This window comes from Apaloderma vittatum, unplaced genomic scaffold (genome assembly GCF_000703405.1).
Source record: "Apaloderma vittatum isolate BGI_N311 unplaced genomic scaffold, ASM70340v1 scaffold9465, whole genome shotgun sequence".
Lineage (NCBI taxonomy): Eukaryota > Metazoa > Chordata > Aves > Trogoniformes > Trogonidae > Apaloderma > Apaloderma vittatum.
In genome coordinates, this window is record NW_009715482.1 from 67,341 (window position 1) to 87,903 (window position 20,563).

Below are 20,563 nucleotides of genomic sequence, written 5' to 3' on the forward strand. Positions count from 1 at the left end.
AGAGATCTTTACAAGAGGGCAATATTGAACAGCCTGCCAACCTTTATCAAATGCTTTAATGCTTTCCTTAAATTAGCAGCTGGAGCAATTCTCTTGTCATTTAACTGGAGGTGTGCATGCACCTACAGACAGATCACTTGTGGCAGTAGCATGCTGAAGGGCTACACTGGTGGTAGAAACTCCTTTTCTCTTTCCCACCTCTGTTTTTCCCTAAGGTGTCTTGCTTACCTAGCCCGTTGGTAGACTGGGTGATTTTGTTGACCCACATTTTTAGCAGACTAGAAGTCCTCTGGAGAAGCTGGGTCAGTCCTGCCAATTTACTTTGACAAATACCGTTCCTTTCATTGTGAATACAAACTAGCTGGAGATCCATTTTTAAGTCCCACATGAAGTGGTGCTTAAAGCAGTGTAAAAACCTAAAGCAGGAACTCTACAAGGGGCCAAGTCAAGGAGCCAGTTCTGAGAATTTGGACTTAATATATGTTTATTTTATTATTTGTGTTACATTATGAATACAAGTCAAACCGAGCAAAGGTTAGCGTTTACTTTGTTTTGTTTAGTTCTGGTGCTGACTGTATTTGTTGAAATCGTTACTACTTGTGAATTCCACATAAATATACCAGCTATGTGCATTCTGAATCATTTCTTTGTAATTTAAATAATTAATTTCTGTACTGGTTGATTTGCTATACCTTATATACTGTTATCTGCAAAACTAATGCTTTAATGTAAAAGGCATTAGTGTGCTGTCAAGTGCTCTATGATGTTTCCTAGCTAAAATCATGCCTTCAGAGCAGCACCTGTCACAGCACTGGAATACGAATGTGTGTTGCTGTTTAGTAGATATTTAATGCTACTGTGGTCGACTCTTACCATATTCTGGTGACAGACCTGCTTTTAGTAGAAGTTGCCATTAAGTAGATAGTAATGCAGTGGTAAGGTAACCTCAGTATGCTCATTTTTTCCTGAAAAGAGGACTATTCTGTTTTAAAATACACGTTTTAAATAAAACACTGACCATGTAACTAACCTTAGGTAAAATAAGTTGCATACTATCCTATTTATTAGATTTGTGTGGTGTCACTCACTGCTTTTGCACAGCCAGTGTTCAATGCTGTGTGACTAAATTCCTCATATAATCTTTGTATTTGACAGGTCAATATATATTCTGTTGAAATAGAAAGGTAGGAAAGTGCAGGGGGGTTGTTCCAGAATTAAGTAAGGACCTTACAGAGAATTGGCTTAGCTTACTGGTTTATGCAAGATATAAAAATCAAAATATTTTTAAGGAAACTTCAACAAGTTGCTTTTCTCATTTTGAAAGGGAGATGGAAAAATAATTACTTATAAATGAAAAAAAAAATCCCTGCAGAGGTCCTGTCCTGTTTCATTTGGGGTCCAGTAAAAAACAACAAAAATACAACGTCAAGTAAAAGTTGTAAGCCCAGAAATAAATAAAATAAGAGCATCAGTCATTTCTATCACTGGGGAACTTTCTTCATCTAAGCACATATGAACAATTGATCCTTGTAGTCATATATAGCAGTAAACATTAATAACTTAACAGTCTGAAGTCAGTGCTGAAGATATGGAGCATTATTGAAAGATGGAGTCGAGCAGGTGGCACTTTAATATGTTCAGTGTCATGGTTGACTCTAAAGACTAGTAGAATGAAATTACTTGAGGTTCTAAAGATTTAAAAAGCGAACTCATTTTGCTGCACTAAGGAAATGCTACTGATCAGGCTTTCTGTGTCCCTTTTTTCTAGGCTAGAAAATATTAACCCTGAAGAAAATGACATGGTAAGCCATTCTCTGAGGAGATTTCTTGATGTCAGTCTTATATCTTAGAGGCTTAAGTTCAATTGAGTGGGTTTCAAGAACTAAGATGTGGGAAAAAGAAGAATTGACACACTAATAATGTACATCTTTGCTGCAATATGAAAATTCAATAACTTCACTCAGTCAATTTACAATTCACATGTGCCTATTAATTAAAACCCTATATTAAATAAAATATATTAAAACTTCATGTCTGACTAACATATAATGCTGTTGGTAGACATTACAGGAATTACTGAACAGAATAAACAATGCAGACACAGGGATAGATATACTGAAGAATGGAGCTATAATTCTGAATCGAATACACAGGACCAAAGAACGTAAAAAGAAAATAATAGCTGAGGAAATGAATGCAGTAATAGAACAACGGGATGCTGCTTTGTCTCAAGTAAGTCTCTATGAGTGTATAATTACTTAATAACAATTTTTTTTCCTTTTTTTTGGCTTTACTTTTGGGGAAGAAAATTATTTTGTTTACTTTGCTCTGTTGAAAATCTCAAAGAGAGCCCTTGTAGTCAGTTGCTGATTAATGATTAACCGTTTCTGGTGTCAATGCATTTCATGGCAAAAGTTATTTTTTTATTTTTCGCACCCGATCACTAGCTGTCTTGTTTTTAAAATAAAATAGTTTTCAGTGTACTGACCAATCTGAAAACGTTATTAAGGGCTTAGTTTTGTGATATGCTGTATTGATAAAATGCATTGGATGACAGTTAACTGGGACTCCAGAGTTTGTAAAGGGTTGTAGGTGGTGGAAATATACATTAAAGGAAGACGACAGTACCACATGCAACAGTGCAAGCAATTCCTCCCTTGGTTGGTTTACATTCAGGAGATAAAAATCATCATCCTTCATTCGTAAAGTCTTATGCTTCTGCTACATGACTTGAAAGAACCTGAAATCTTTTTTTCTGCTCAGTCACTCAGTGCCTGCAATTTCCTATTTTCACAGAACAACATTGTCTTCATTCTCTACACCATGAAGAGAGCCTCTTCACTTTTCCCATCTCATAGAAGAGTTTTTCTATTGTTGGGTTTTTCTGTTTCCTCCCCCTCAGTTTTCTTTCCTGGATTTTAACCTAGATTTAACTCCTTTGGAACAGGCTATAATGGAGAAACAGTCCAAGTAGGGGATATATCTCCTGGGAAAATAAAAGATTTTAGACTCTGTGAAACTCTTTTTGTATTCATCGTGGGCAAGAAATTCCATCTGATTCTTCCAATATTGAAAATTCAGATTTTTGTATGAGTTACTAAAGTTAGTCCATATCTGAATCTTATCTATTAGATTTAAACAGGTTAGTGATCTTGAGTGCTATTGATAAAGTTGGTTGAATTTATGTTGTATTGAGAAATATTCTGGTAAAACAGTCCCTTCTACACAGCCTCTAATTTTCACTTTTTTGCAATCATCATTTTTGCATACACTCTAACCTTGAAACCTATCTTGAAACCCTATCCGGCTGCTGCTTAAAGTATTTTCTGTGTCAGTCCAGTTTGCACTGCAAAGGATGTTAAAAATGGTGGAACTTTACTTTTTCAGTCTACCTTCTGTTGCTTTTAGAATAAAGATGAATGACATAGCTACTGGGAAATATCCAGCAGTCCTGCCAAAAGTTTATGTACTTTCTTCTTTGCACAGGATATTTGGAAAGTGAGCAGCTTATAAGAGAAAAGCTTTCAGCAAAAGAGAAGGATCTTTTGATATTTTTATTTTTTGTTGAAGTGGACTTCCAGGAATACAACAGCAGAAGAATGCTGTTGTGGGGCATTTTAATATACGTTTTAATTGAATGGATTTTTAAGCTGCCTGTTTGAGTCATCCTTTCCAAATAATTAGCGTGGAAATTAATAAAGTTTATTATTTTGTATAGCAATGGCTCAAGTGCCACAAATAGAAAAGCCATCTTTAGGCCTGTCAGCAAAAAGTGTGGGTAATGTAAAGCAGATAGTGCAGATGAAAAAAACAGGTGAATGAAATAATAAATCCCTTCCAAATGAAATTTTAAATATTTGGGATTAAGCTGCATGACCATTTAAATTAATTATTACTACTGATAGGATTCTATTGATCATGTGTTTTGTTTTCCCCTATGTGATGTTTTCAGAGCTGTAACTCTTGAATCTAGAAAACAGGTCCTTGGAACTGAAGCTACCACTTCAACCGGTATTTCTCACTTGATGATTCCTTGGGAATTCGTACTGTACTTGAATTATTAGTAGTCTTTTGTTAACATTGCAATAGCGGTAGTTATTACAGTGCTAACAGCAAGAACAATAGAAATGGGATTCCTACATTAGACCACAAAGGGACTAGCTATAATTCAGGGGATGTATATGCTTAGCATAACAAATGTAAATTATTGGAAGTTAGAACTGAGGTCGCCTCAGGCATTCATAACATCTTCAAGTAAAAATCTTTTTCTTTTTGGTGGAGATAACATCACATATGAGGGGAGATTGATTAGAACAGGCTGAGACAAAGCAGAAATAGAGTAAACTGTTAGTGTGCTTTGACTGTCCTCTGAAAAAGGCATTTTTAAAGTACAGGGATCACTGGACAGTGGAAGCTAAATGCTTCATGACGTGTTGTGTTGACACCATGTTGCACTGTTCCTGCTTGCTCTTATGTGGTGCTGGACACAGCAATGTCACCTGAGTGACCGCCATAACCAGTTCCACATGACTGTGTGACAACAAGGATTTGGATTGGCTGTTTAATGAAGCAGCATCTGTTGTCCTTCTCTGTGGTTTTCCTCACAATAGCCTGGCTTTTGACAATTGAGCACAGTGAATGTAAGTACTATCTAGCTTTTTGGATTTTACTTGCAGGATTTCTGATTTTTCTCAGTGAGAAACAATAACACGAGCATTCACAGGTCGAACGCATTGCTTTGATTTCAAGTAAGAAATAGGTTACATTCCTAGAGAACAGACATTCTATAAACTGTGCATTTCCTGTGACTAAGTGGATACACATTACCTTCAACTAGTCTTTGAAAAGCAGTTTTACAATACTTTTCCTAGTAGTTATACTATTAAGTTGCATTTAAATGGACTACCATTACAGCATACATACTTGACAATGGTTAGCTAGTTGTGATTCTTCTATTTGAAATTTGCTTGACTAATTTTTTTACTCTTCAAAAAGTGAAGAACATTGTCCATGTCTTGGAAAGACCATGAAAATATTTCTTTTGAGCTGTAACACCCAAGAACCTCTGCATATCTTTTGGAGACTTCAAACATGAGTGTTGCTTCTTACTAGGAAGCAGATAGAGGCACTTCTGTCACTGTGCTGAGCTGTGCATGTGTATATAATCTTAGATCATTCACTAGATTGCTGAGCAAATATGCAAACTACTTTTTGTATGTGTGAAAACAAATAAAATGGTATAAACTCAAATATTTGATACTACTTTTAGTATGTATTTTCAAGTGAATAAAAAACAAACAACTAAAGCGTGGCTAAACATTGACATCCATCTTCTCCTGTACCAACCCCCTTAAAAAAACAAACTCAACTGTTTGGTTGTATTTGCCAAGATATGTTTGTTAGTGAACAGATATTGTGTTATATGGAAGTACTTAAGTCCGTTTTATGACTGATCCTCTGAAAGGAAAATGGAGAAGCATGTCAACTGTCATGAGAAGTAAAACATCAGTTTCTTGTCTGTAATGTTCTTTGTCTTAACCCATTCAAGGAAAAAACTTATTTGTCCAATTGGTTGTACTATAGTTCTGCCTTTCTTCAAAATCTTTTCCTGCTTGCGTAATACAGTCAGTGACAGACGTTTATTAAAGATTACATGTGGCATAGTCACATTGTGTGATCTTCAAAAAATGCTTTAAAGAAGTGATTTCCAGCAGGAGGCAATACAGTGCAATATCTCAAACTAGCAACCACCTATTAACCACGTCACACCTTATGGACAGGAATGTTAATATGATTACAGGGTTGGCAGCTGAAGCTAACTTGAGTAAGTCATTACAATACTTTTCTTCTGGTTTAGGGAAGAAAGAGGACCTTTTAATTGTACAGCTCAAAGGAAGTATGCTTTTAAAACTAAATAGGAGATGGCTTCTAGTGCAGAAGATCATGTGTTTGACATGTTTTCAGTCCTAAATGAAAATTCTGTAATTTTCTCATATTTTTTAATTGGGAACAGTCAGTTCTATATGGAGTTTTAAGTACTAAAGGTGTAGAATTTGTTGTTAAGGAAAAACAGTGGTTTCATGGCTGACAAAGTATCGTCTGTAATACACTGATCTTGAAGCAATAACATAACTGGCAAGCAAACCTGGTTTTACAGCTTTGAATAGTTTGATCACATCCTGCTGTGCAGGAACATGCTTGTGACTGTTCATGTAAAAAATTGGCACACACTCAGTTGCTCATCTGAAGCAAGTTTAAGTACCTTTCTCCATTTTGAGGCACTATTTGGCAGGAGGCAGCAGTTTATCGTCACTGAAAACAAAGATGAGAAGCGCTATGCTTGACTGCCCATCATTATCAGTTTCGACTAATGACTAATAACTGATAAATGTCTGTACTTACAAACCAGCTTCTCGGTAACTTTTTTTTTTTTTTGCCTTCTGCTGAAGCAATTTCCCTCCTTTTACACCAAATAAGGTGTAGAGCTGTATTTTACCTGTGATTCACAGAGCATTAAGGCATTCTTAGCACACATGAGTGAACAGGCCTTATTGAAGTAATAAAGCCAAGAGCTGTATGAGGTGTAAAAACAGCAAAAACATATGTAAATGAAAAAAAATTACTTACACATCTTGGGCCCTTATTTGGGAAATACTCAGGTGATGGGTTACAATGCTTCATGACACTCTTAGGATACAGGTGATCTCTTTGCAACCCAAACCACAATTTGGAATGTTATTTTTAGTAATTTGTGTTAGCAGTTCAGTTTTTGACTCTGTTTTGATACCCTTTGGCACTTCCTGGTTAAGAATGCCAGTTGAATTCTTGGTTGGCAGGAGCACATTTGACGGTGTCCTCCCAGTTGCTCTGCCAGGCGGCTTCCCCTTCTACATTTTCCCTTTTGCCACTGATATTTGGGAACAGGAAAAGAAAAGGCAGGACACCGTTCACAGTTGTTTGTGAACCAGGCAGCTGTTGTGGTGTACTGATCGTTTTGGTCACAGGCTTATTTAAGGAGGGACGTGAAGGTAAAGGGGATGTTTATTGCAATTGGAGACTCCAAGGACCACGCTGGTTCACTCTTATGGCTGATTTACTTTGGACAACAGCGAGTTTCTGTTGTCCTCATATGGAGTGCTTTTTTCTGAGAGATGGTAGATGAGTGAACATAGGAGAGTTACTTGCCAGTCGGACGGCTAAACAGAGAGAGATAAGCTGTCTGTGAGATGCATGTTTTGCGCTACAAATTTAGTCCAAGTCCTGAGAGAAAACAATAGGGATATGGAATAAAATATCAAGTAGATTTTAAAAATATATACATAACTTGATATTTAACATTAGAAGTTGTACTGTGAGTGCAGGGAGAAAAACAAAAGTTGAAGAAATGGTTGTCAGTTTTATCGATATTCACATCAGCAGCCTGAGATAAACCTCGCAGATATCTCTTCCTTGGAGTTATTGCAGAGTAAACAAGATCCTGAAGAAAGATCACAACAAGCCAAGTTATAAGAGCGATTGTTGCAATTAGCAATATTAGTTTTCTACTTGATTGTGTTGCAATGGAATGGTGCTTTATAATGTCCCATTTCATTTTTTCTGCACCTAAATAAAAAGAATCTCTTGAATGTTTAAATCCATGTTTTAGGAAGTCCAGGTTATATTTAAATTGTTAAATCCATGTTTTCTACGTTGCTTCTTGGAATAGACCAGGTGATCTCATGGGTTACAATTTTCAAAGCACCAAACAGAGCCAGTGACTGCTGTAGTAGGGAGACATGGAATAAAGCTATTGGGAATGATGCTGAAGAGCATCAAGAATCTTTTGCACCTTGCAGTAGGGCAGGTTCTTCCTTACTTGGCTGCTTACTTCTAAATCAAACCCAGCTTGAAAAAACGCAAAAATTCTTTACTTTCTGAAATGATTCGGTAGCTCTGATATTCTACCTCAAATGTGTTTGTGCTAGCTGGAGCATGCTTTTTTTTTTCCAGGGGAATAGTCAGTTAAATGTTTGGCTATATTCGGAAGACGTGTGAAGTATTTTTTTCTTCTGAAGTAGGAATTTTAGGTCACTGGAGACTAAAATAGAGAGGAAATTGACCATACGGAATCCTCTTGACATCTAACGTTGGGTTTTCTGGTTTGTGTAGAATGTCCCTCAGAAGAATAACACCCATTTAATCCTTCATCATGGTGCTCAGTTTTCTTTGATCACTGTATGTAACTCTCATTCCTTAAGGCATTAAGAAAGCTGAGGAGAGTTAAGATGTTTAGGCAGGATAACAGGAGAAGATTTGGGGATGTTACACGTCTGTGTCTAGTGTTGCTTGCTCTCTTGGATTGACGTAGCAGAGTGATTTTTCTGAAGGCAGGTATCTGTTGGTAGAGCATGAAACTCCCTTTGATTTTACTGGAGTCAGAATTTCAGTAGTGAAAGTGAGGATTTTGCAGGTTATTCCTTAGTTTGACTTCAGTGAGGCTTTGGTTGCCTGAGGTCTTGTAGGTTTTGAGTTAATGCTTCTCACAGCTGGGTGTGCAGGTCAGCTGGTAGGTCTTTAGTGGGAGGGAGAGGAGGATCCAAAGGAAATTACCCTAAGGAGCTCTTATACTGGACTTTTGCATTTAGTCCATGAATGCTAAGTATGAGTAAATATGTAAATGTTAATGAAGTGCTTCCTTGAAGAGAGGGATTACGGTTTGTCTTTTTGAACTTCTGAAGCAAATTTTTAATTGATACTACATTTCTTCTTTCTCCTGCCATAAGGTTTTGACTGAATGATGCCCTGAGACACATCATTGTTTGCATTGTTAAATCACCTGTTGTTCCTCTGCAAACAGTGTGTTGTGCAGGATTCAGAAAATACATGTCTGCGCAGTATTTGAGGGCATGATCAAGCTTTGTGTCTTTAATTGTAAACTTTAATGAATTTCTACTTGAACATTCATCTTTTCTTCAGTATCTAGAAACTCCTCGTCCCTGTGAAAATGACAGCAAATTTGCATGCAAACCTTTTTGATTAATTGGTATTTGACTCGTCTGTCATGGTGCTAAGCTGTAGGTTCACACAGCTTAGACTTCCAAACCAGTTTCTAGAGTTAATTTAAATATTTAATGTCAAAACCCTACGATGAAAGAAAGGAGAAATGTTTTGTGTGCTTATTGATGTCCTGCTTCAGTAACTAGAGGAAACTTCCAATGTGATACAAGCAGAATTGAAAAAGTATTCCCTCCGAAGCAGAGACTGGACATGCAATAAGTTCTATAGGTGCCAGAGCTATAGTAGAGATGCCTAAAGTAAATTTTTGTGGTACTTAACACTTCACAGCTTCAAGTTAGGTACTGAGTGTTGAATCAGACTTTAGTTTGTTTACCTGTTGGATAAGATGTCTCTGATTTTTTTAAAAAATTAAAAAAAAAAAATCTGCGAATGTTTCATGTTAAAAGCTGTTTTTCTTAGGAAGCTTTCTAGGTCTTTTTACAAAAATACTTTTTTACTTTGGTTACCTGTCTGAGCTTACACAAAAATTCTTTTGATAGGTTGCAAACACAATTTTTATGTTTCAAATTTATATTTAATATGAAGTCTGAAAAAGTTAATGTCTGATTTACATGTTCATTTCCCTCCTTGCTTTTACCCACTCGCAGCTTCTTGAATGTTCCATTGCAACTTTGTGGTTGATTAGGTTTGTATTATTAACAGATAGTGTGAACTAATAGGAATGGATCTGGAGCGTGAAATAGTCCTCAGCATCTGACATCCAAATTGAAGATTTTTAATCTGTCCACAAAACATAAGTGAACTTTGTTCCTTCAAGGAGAAATAGGTTTCGAATTACTGGCACACGTCACAAATAAAATGACACGCGATGTAAAGTTTGGATTTAATTGGGCAATGGAGATATCTTTGAAGTACTGCTGATCACGTCACTACCATGATATCAGTAGTTGACTAAGAATATTGTGGGACATGGAGTTAAGGAAAATAAATACAGCTGCATTGGTGGACTTAGTTTTTTTTTTTCCCCAGAGTCCTAAAGTGAAATGTTGACCTGTATTCTAGCATTGCAATACCTTCCGCAGTCATCCTTATGATGCAACCTCTATGTTAAGCAGTAAGGAGAGAGGTGATGAGTAAGGAGGTTTAGGTCTGGAAGTAACCGAGAATTTAAGGAAAGGTTATTGCACTGATGATAAGATGTTTACTCATTTTCAATGGAGTAGTAGATGATTGTGACTAAAAAGTAGGACTTAATAAACATTTTTCTTACTTCAGTTTCCTTCTAGAATTTTATTTGGTTTTAAATTAACAAGTTACAATTACCACAACAGCAATTTTCCCTCTTTTGGTCCCTTATTTGTACATAGTGACTTTTTTTGTTGTTGTGAAGCCATTAATCAATTTCTGGAAGTCCTCAGGCTTGATGAATTTATTTTATGTATTCTGGTCTAAAGTGTGTTCAGGCCCTGGCAAAAAAAAAAAAAAAAAGTGGAACAAGTAAATCTATCAATATTCTCTTTATGAAATAAAGGTTTCACAGTAGCATTAACTTATCTACATCTTGTTCACCAAGTATGCCTACATTTGTTTGTTGTATGGCTTTACTGTTTCGTGCTTCAGATGGTGAGTATCTAGGATTTACCCTCTTTTCCATGTTCTGTTTATTCACTGTTAATTATTTTTCAGGCTGAGTTGCTTGAGAACAAGAAAATTTAGCTTCCATTACTCTCAATTGCAAATGAAGGACGGGCATTGTCTTGCATGAGGTCTGCATGTGATTGTACGATGCTGTTGTCAGGGAACTTGTTAATGCTTTCTGATGTTAGTCTTTTGTTGCCATTCTTTTCAGCAGTGTTTTTAAAGTATTTATTATTGAGCGTGTTGTGGGTATACACAAAGTCACCATGAGATATCATATATTGATTTATAGTTTACTGTGAAAATACTTTTTTTTAACGACGTGATTAAAATATGCAGAAATACTTTAAGGCCCTTAAGCTGTGATTGTGTATAAAGTATCACACGTGTAGCTATAACAAAAAACCCAAACCATGAATGAAAAGCAGTATTAAATCATAAAAGTATGACAACTTTTGTCAACTCTGGAGTTATTATCAGAAATACGGAATACCAGTGGCTAATACAGGATATTTTATTGGCATGATGTACTGATGCAAGATAACTGGCAGCAATGCTTCTGAATATGTGCTTTATATTGTTAGCATGGAACCGATAACTACCTTTTGAGAGAGGAGGGAGTTTTAGCAGCTATAAACATGTAAATCTAAGATATTTACCAAAATTCTGCTGCAGTTCCTGTTAATCTTTCACTTGACAACAAGCTGTTAATTTCTTAATTAGCTGTAACACCTTTCTCTGCTATCTGCAGAACTATTACCAATGTTTAAATAAAAACCCAAAAACGGAGTAAAGTTCTGTATCAGTAGGATGACTATGAACACTTTTCTCCTAGTTGTCTCATGAGATGACTTGTCACCAACAGGTAAGATTTCCTTCCAAGTCACATTATAATCATGATGAGGAATTTTATACCTCAGAGGTTGTATTACAGAACCCAGCAAAGTTAGGAAACAATAGATTTAACTCTTTTTTGCCTGAAAGAGCTCTGCTGAATTCTGTTTAGGACAGAAGTGAACACCAGTCCTCTCTGTGAGTTTACCTACTTCGTCTTCAGTAGCTTTTGAGACAAAGTATTCTTCTTCCATCTGCAAGCTTTTTTTCAGCCTCGCTGCTTGAGGGCCTCTTCACAATCAAAATATGAGGACTTGAACTGAACCTCGGTCTGCAAAACTAGTCTTGAAAATCTCACTGTGAAAATTAAAGCATCCAGTGCCAGCGTCCCAAAAGAAATGGCAAAATCCTTGTTAATCCTTTGTGCTAAATAGCGATATCAGCCTGCTTTCTGCTGTAGGGCCAGCCAGCAGCTGTGTGTCTTGTTACACGTTCTCTTTATGTCATGTGTGTTGTCTTCTGTGGTATCCAGACACTTCTCAGCAGTAGTCATGCATTTTACCAGTTTTGTTTGTTTTGGCAGGCAGGCCCATTACTTTGCTTTCAAGAGTTGTCATAACATTCTTCTATCTTTGTGTTTTTCTTAACTTTTTTTCTGCTTAGGGTATCCTAACCTCTACACATGAGGGAAGGAATTGCCAGTAAGCTTTGAGTTGGATGAAGGCAGTGTTGGTAATTGCACATGTCAAAGGCAGCTGATTTTAAGTTAAGCTTTTTTCTTTTCAGTAATATGTCTTAAAGCTTCTAGGTGGCTGTTAATTCAAAGTTACTTGGTCAGTCCTCTTGAGAAGTGTGCATCTATTTGGGTAGCTAGTCACATCGATCCCTGTAAAATACTTCAGTGAAGCAAAAGCTAATTTTTTTTACCAAGGTTAAATCTCCAGACTCGACCACTAGTTTATATTTGAAAAACCTTATTCATGTACTGGAATCATACAGACATTTCTCACTATTACTGAAGGTGAGCAATACATGATTTGTAAGTGTGTGATTTTGGTTTTGTTTTGCAGAGTTTTGTTTACATTGTTAAACCATTCTTTGTGGGGTATCTTCGTCTTCTACATATGATTCGTTTTAAGCTTGTGCAAAGCTCATTAATGTCTTGATTTTTAAAAAATATTTTTATTTGACTTTTCAGTGTGTATGAGCAAATTTGAAAAGATGCCTGAAATATTAATTTCATATATTTGCTATTACCTTGATCTCTATATTAGTGAGAAAGATACTGATTCCACAATAACATTTGAAGATGTATAATTATTTACTGTTTTCACACTTACTCTCGGACTGTTAAAACACTGATATTACTATTCCTTTCCAATATTTCTGATCTTTAGTATTGAAGTTTCATAAAAAAGTATGTTGCTCCTATTGAGAAAGTGCAAACACTACTCATTCGGACCATTTATTCAAAAAGTGTTTCTTGTCTGTGACATATCTGCAGAGCTTTGTGCTTTCACCTAATTAGCTGGTTTAGTTTGTTATAATCTCTAGTTTAAAGTAGCTTTTATTACACATAAATAAGTTTTTAGAGAACACATTATACAGAAAAAAAAGCCCTAAGAACTGCCACTTGAGCAACTGATGACTCAGTTGAGAGTACAGTATTTATCAGGACAAATACAGTGTGTACTATGAGGAACACCTGCAATTCCATGATTACAATATCTGAATAAAAAGATTTTAAAAACAGGACATCTACAGAGTAATCTGCGATACTGTTTTCTTGAATAATGTGGTGATATTTAAAAATGGTCCAGAAGTGTTCCTGTCCCTTTGTGCAGTAAATGCCAACTTAACGTTTAGGCAATAGTCTTGTTTGCATATGGATCTTAAGAAAATCCATTTAAGATTGTTTGAAAACCAGCTCATTAGAATGACAGACTGTTTACCAAATTTTATTTTCTTGTCAACTAATATTGGTTATGTTCAACTAAACACGGTTACACTTTCTTAAAAAAAATCCCTCTGTCAGCAGCTGAGTGCATTGCATTATCTGAGAATCAGATTTCTAATTTCTAGACTTTTTTTCTAAAATTTCTCCTTTTCATACTCCTTTCACGCCCGCAGTGCCTCCATTCTGCTATATATATTTTTGAGTACCAACACTATGGATTATTGACTGGGGGTGGAGGAAAGGCTTTTTTAAACCAAAGCAGTCGTCAGCTGTCTGTCACGGTGTGTTGTGTCAGATTTGACAAGCTGTGTCTTGGTCACAGGCCAGCTGGTTGTATTGGAGCTGACTGCTCTACTGAGGAGCCAGCAATACATGTGGCCATGGGGAAGAGTAGCTCCGTAGCGTTTGGGTTAGGTGTACTAATCTCAGTAATATCAGTTCTGACATGATCTTGTCGGCTGATTAAGCTTCTTAAACTTTCTTTGCGAATTTCTCATCCCATAAAACAAGTCCCATTTGCTAACTTCATGTAAGTGTAGGAAAAAGTAGTTAGTCAGTGTTTGTTGAGAGTTATAACATCACCAAACTGGCGTTTGGTGAAGTTATAACAAAGCAGAGAATTGCATAATAAAGAGAATATTTAGGGGAACGAGGTGAAGTAAAAATATAGACAACGGTGAGACAGTGCAGTGGAATGGACCTCACACAGGACAAGATGAGAATTAGGTATGTGTACATTCAGCCATGTAAAAGAAAGGAGGAAAGAGGTTACATTTGAAGGTGAGACTAAAGAAACTGAAGAGGGGAGACATGTTTCCTCCTTTCAACAACAAAGGAGGAGAAATAAAACAAAAAAATAAAATAGCTTGTTAAAAATAAAGTTCATGACCTTGTGAAATCTGTGTTCCTTCCTATTGTTAGGAATACATAGTCTTTCGTAGTCCTTCTATAGTCTCCCTCATAAGAGATATTAAAAAAACATCTGGGCATGATTCTGGGCCACGGGCTTTAGGTGGCCCTGCTTGAGTGGGAAGATTAGGAAAGATGACCTCCCTTCCAACCTCAGCTGTTCTGTGATTCTGTGGTTACATTTCCATGTTAGAAGGAACATGTGTAGGTTCTACAAATCTGCAGGCATAAAATGAGATTGGTTTTTGAGCCCATGTGATGGAAAGATGACTGTCCATATCTAACTGAAGACAAAAAAATCAGTGTTATATTAGGTTATCTGCATTTAATAAGTACTGTGACTGCAGTAGCCTATTTCATAATATTGCAGCTCAGGGTTCTAACAAATTGTGCAGTAGGTAGTGCTGGAGTTTAGAACGACCAAAGCTGCCTTGCAAAATAATATGTAAATGAGTTTGTGAGAGTTGCATCAACTTGGAAAAATGATACTGAGACCATAAGTCAGAGAAGACCAGAACAGTATTTTATTGTTTGGCCACTCTGACTGGCTTGTCTGGGACCTTTCTTGCAGTACTGCTTACTACTTAGCCAGGGTAGAAATTATTTCAGGTACTCAGTAGGGTATTTCAATCCTTGTTCTCCTGTAAGTAGTGTGCTAATTAAACCCTACTTTAATTGTAAATTCATTCCAAGACCTCTTTGCTGTTGTTTAATTTTATTCTTTAAGTGCTTTTGAAGATGTTAAGGTAAGTTACGCTGAATTATTTTCTATGCAGAAGTTTCTACTCTGAAACCATCTCTTCAATATGTGTGCCAGAATTGCTGCCATATGTTGAGTGTAAAACTGATCCTAGTCTAAGTATTGTTGTACTTACAGACCTTTATTCAGTGATTTAGAATTTAACTAACGTGTATTTTTAAAAAAAAATATTTTCATTGCTTTTTAAAGACAATCTTGACTCTTGCATGATCTTTCCCTCTTATAAAATTTTAAGTAATATTTTCCATTTGCTGAATTATTTGGGAGTATTGGTAATTCCCTTTGCTGTTGAATGTAACACACTGACATGTGGGCTGCCTAAAGTTCATTGTACTGTGCTCATTTCTAGTGTTTCTACAGCTTTACAGTGGGGTGTGTATGTAAGCAAGCATACTAACCACGTGTACTACTCATCAGCTTACATGCTTAGTTTATACATTATTTATTAAATTTAAGGGCCTGAAATTTAAAAAAAAAAAAATAATAATGTGACTTCCATATAAAACAGAAGTCACTTATTTGTATATGACAGGCCATTAGGAAAAAAACACTCCTAGGTTAGTTGAACACCTTTTGGCTTAATTTCAGATACACTACAGCCTCATGAATAAATGCTTGACTCTGGCTCACTGAGTTTATGTTCTGATTAGAAACGACTATAAAGAACGGATCAGAGGTGAGGTAAAATTGGTGACTAACATGCAAGGGATATAGGGAGCAGTGAAGGTGATCCAGTTACATGACTTTGGCAGCTCCTGCTCTTAAGTCGCTCCTGCAGATCCAGACTCTATGAGCAACCCCCAGTGAGCAGAGCCATAGTAGTCTGGTGGCAGAGCCAACACGGGAACCCGACATGAGTGACCTGGGAATCACAAGATAGCTCGAGAACATCGTGATTTCCTTTCTCTTCTTCTCCTTGCACGTTTTTTATAATGAGTGTAATTGATTAGAAAAGTCTATGTGTGCTGAACTTGAGAAGTAGATCAAGCTTGTCTTGATCTTTAAAATATCATCACTGAAAGGAAGTGTAAGAATATAGAGAGAATTGAGTTGGGTGTATGAGTATCATGGGGCTACTGGGTGCTGGTGAATGTAAGGATTGTTAACAGGAAGAGGCGAAACAGATTTTATTGTCTGAATTTTCTGAATGTCTTTCTGTGCAGTTACAGTTCCTTTAACTATTCATATGTAAATAAACAAAAGCTTGTTTTACAGCATTTTGCAGTGTTCAGAAATAGAAAGGGAAAGGAATGGCAGGAGGAAAGCAAGTCATGTAAACAGCAAATTATCTGCCTTAATGTGCCAATTCAAACTGGCTCATAGTAACAAGGAAGACAAAAATGTTTCATTTACATTTTCGTGCATTATTTTTTGTGGCTTCTGATGGAGTAAGACACAGTTGGACTGCTAAAAAAAAAAAAGTTACATTTAAGTGTTTCTATTACTAATAGAATATAAGTTTTTAAAGATACATATGTTCCTGAGGCCTAAACTCTACAAAAGCACTTCTTTTTCTTGAAATCCCAGTAGTTCTAAACTGCTGGCCATTGTATAAATAATCATTTAAACACATTTGTTGATAGTTTGCCAGAACTTTGAAGAAAAGTTTTTTTCTTTCAGAGGTTAGAAAGCCTTAATTCAAAATTACAGTTTAATGGAAAAATCCTTCTAGTGATTATTATGTAGAAACTAATTTATTTCATTATTTCTTTTAAAATTATTATTTTAGAAGAAAAAGGATAAAATCTATTTATATAAAATATAAGTGCTTCCAAACATCTGCAGTTCAAAGTACATAATTCACTGTGACACCAAAGGTTGGTTTGTGTTTTGACTGGATGACTTTGGTATTATTTTTGTCTGCAAAGGAAAGAGTTGTGCAGCATCCAAGTGGCGCAAGATGTTTGCCTCTCCAGAAATCATGATGAATTTGGGACAAGGAGCAGACTGTTCAAAAAAAAAAAATCTTGAGAGGAGGGGGAGAGAGGGGCTGTCAAACTGAGAACACTTGCATTCCATTCGGCATCTTTAAGCTGGGAGCTACTCTGAAGTGCAGATCATTAGAAACAGACTAAGAAAAGGTGAACAAAATAATAGACCAAGAGAAGAATCAGTTGAATTGTTTTTGTTTGCTTCTTATCATTATTGTATTCATGTTTCCACAGGTGTTGACTTGAAAAACCTAATAGATGAAAAAGTAGCCATATTTCTTCATCTTTTTAATGTTTGTTTTCTAGAATAATTATTTATACTTAAGTTGTTCATTGCAGTGAAAATATGTTAACTAATTTCAAAATGTGTCTTCAGTTTATAACTTCCAAAAGCATTATGTTGTGTAGTAGTAGGATCTTGGTATCACATAAGCTCATCTTTTAATGGTATTTGCCAAGTAGACCTTATAGTGACCTTCCAGTACCTGAAGGGGGCCTACAGGAAAGCTGGAGAGGGACTTTTTATAAGGGCATGTGACGACAGGACAAGGGGCAATGGTTTTAAACTGGAGCAGAGTAGCTTTAGATTTAGACTTTAGAAGAAGCTCTTTACTATGAGGGTGGTGAGGCACTGGCACAGGTTGCCCAGATTTGGATGCCTCATCCCTGGAAGTGTTCAATACTAGGCTGGGTGGGGCTCTGAGCAACCTGATCTAGTGGGAGGTGTCCCTGACCATGGTGAGGGAGTTGGAACTAGATGATCTGTAAGGTCCTTTCTGACTCGGTTTTACGATTTTTCCATCAAGATATGGTGTGTCATTTATTTTGCATTTTGTTTTAAAAGCATAAAGGAAAAAATGCGTTGGAAAACAGTTCATCTGCCATTCAGATGGACTTCTACTTTCCTGTAATTTGGAGGACACAAACCATTTTCCTAAGTTATTCAATAGGATCTAGGTTATTTTATATTTCTCACTACTTCATTAATTGATATCTCAGTTTAGCAAGGTCCTCATGCATAAAAGGCCACAGAATGTGATAGAGTATTCTCTGTTTAAAGTGAAGGCCCTGATAGGCAGTCAAGTAATTATGCTTGTTAAGTGACTGAGCACTTTTAATTTTTGTCTGATTTGAATAAAAATATGTTACTTTAAATTTAATGACAGAATTAAGCTGTTGGCTGTGGTTATGAACAAGATCTTTATTAAACTACAGAGACCTCATAAGACTGACTGGATGAGATCAGATCAGACCAAAAATCCCCCCACCACACCACCGTGACCCCACTCAGCCAAAGGTCCAGGCTTCAGGAAGAGTACAAGAGGCAAGCAGGTTGCGGTGCCTCTGTCTACATACGGTCTCTTCTTTGAGCAGTCTCCTCAGTGCAGTCTTGTGTGTTTATGCCAGTGCTGATTCTTAAGATTATAAGCATTGCAGGTGTTGACAAGGACTCTAGATGAGCAAATGTTTTCATAAAATACTATCTTTTGTATGTATTAATTGGATGAGACAATCAAATATAATTCAGAATTCAGGAAAGAATTTTGTACAGAATTTGGCCTCATCTTAGTCCTAGTACATTTATTTCATTAGACTTTGACACTCATATCTGTATTAACAGAAACAAATCAATTCCTTTTTATTTTCCTAGCATATAAATGGCATAATGTATTGACTCTTTTTTTTTTTCCCCTAGTATATTGCTGTAAGTTCAGAAGGGGTTAGTTTGGATTCCTTTTAGTGAAAGACAATGGAAAACATTACATACTATATAGTAATATTAAAAGCAAATATATATGCAACAGGATTAAATAGCCACCAAAACTGCATTTGCCGTAAAGAAATATTACAGTTTTCTCTTACATTCAGCTTTAACTGTTGCTTCCTCAGCCAAGGAGTGTCAGAGTACCCTTTCTCTGGGTCCAATCTGCGCTGAAGTACAAAATGTGTAGTGCCCCTGACATTACTATCTAGTTCAGTGAGATGAGAGCAAGGGACCCTGGTGCAGCAAAACATTTCTGTCCCTCTGAAAGCACGTGAACAGCCTTGAATAGCTCAGACTTAAATACGTTTCCGTGTGAGGCCTCTGGGAGTAGGTGTTGTCTTCATGTAAACACAGTGCGCAGGGACCAAGTGGTTGGGAGCTGGGGGTTGCTCTTCTTCACGTCAGTGTGTTGCCGGGTCCCCTCTTTGTCCTTGGTAATGTTATTTCTCCAGTGGCTTGCAGATTTTTCCTTGCTCATGTGTAATGTCTGTACCTTTCACTTTCAGAACACTTCACTTGAAGAATCTTATTAAGTAACAATCAAAAAATAACTTGTCGATCTGTGTAGAAATGGCAGTCACCATGTTAACATGTTATGGGTACAAGCTGAAGAAGAAAATGCTGAACAGCTGACAGCATGCTAAAGATGATTTGTTTATACAAGTGCTAAAGTTATGTTTGATATGTTAATGCAACCTCATTTTCTAGTAAAGGCCAAACACTATTAAGTGGTTATCTGCATTGATTTTTCTATCTTCTGAAATACTCAATTCATAGTAAACTGTCTACTTATTTTGTGTACCTGGAACTAGGACCATCTTTTAACAGTCCCATTCTGTTAAGCCTCAAGGACTTTTACTCAGTGATACTCTCCTGGTCCACTTCTTGACCTCTCCATCGGTGTCGCCTTTATCAGGTGCTCTTTTTTGCAGTTTTGTCTGGATTTTCCCTGTGACGTTCTCAACCCTCCCAGCTGGATAGTCACTGAAAGAGGTTAGCACTTGCTGAGAGTTGAACGCTGACTTCTCACAAACATCCTAGTTCTGCTGAATCATGTTAGCTGATGCTTGTTAAAAAGGCTGATGCTCGTTAAAAAAGGCTCACTGGTAGCTTAATGGTTTAAATGAGAAGATGAGAGGGAAGAACGTGTGTACTTGCTGTTTATCCTTCTGGTAGGTTACCTGCTTTGCTCTTCATTTTGTGTTTTAGCTGCTTGTGCTATATCCTGTGCAGGGTCCACAGGTGTATGTTTGGAAAGACTTGAGTGCATTTGGAAGAGTGCAGCTGGGTTGCACTGTGGAAATACGGTTAGAGAGAAGATTGAGGGCCTGTTGCTGGGAAGGGCTGACATAGTGAAAACTGTGCGGTTGGGCTCTGATGGCTGCTCAAGGAACACTTGGAATAGGCTTTAAAAGGTTCTCTGTCTGGCAAGTATATTGTCACCTGAATAAGGCTAGCTGAGATAGGAGACTTCTGAGGGAAGTATTCACAGAGGAGAACAAACATGAGGATTTAAAAGAAGAGATGAAACCTTTTTCTCGTTGGGTTGTTTTTTTTTTTATGTTGACGGTATTGCCTCTCTGGCTACAGAACTCTGAATGCACACAGTGGACCATGCAATGAAGCTAATTCTTGGTGGATTGTTTATGTGAAACCTTTATAAAATGACAGGTTACAATTTGTGAGGCTTTAATACCCTTTATTTAGCCAAGTCTTCAGCAATCTGACCAAGACCTATTCTCTTTGACATCCATCTCAATTTTCTCAAGTGA

The 20,563-nt window shown here is 36.7% G+C and overlaps 1 protein-coding gene across 1 annotated transcript in view; it reads left to right on the top strand.

Annotated features, from left to right (window-relative positions):
- The window catches only part of MIPOL1 (mirror-image polydactyly 1), a 158,052-nt gene that overhangs the window by 39,668 nt on the left and 97,821 nt on the right, over positions 1-20,563 (top strand). The window contains exons 7-8 of the mRNA XM_009869167.1: positions 1,769-1,802; positions 2,062-2,232. Of these exons, the coding sequence (XP_009867469.1) occupies positions 1,769-1,802; positions 2,062-2,232 (205 nt within the window). The remainder of the gene's footprint in view (positions 1-1,768; positions 1,803-2,061; positions 2,233-20,563) is intronic.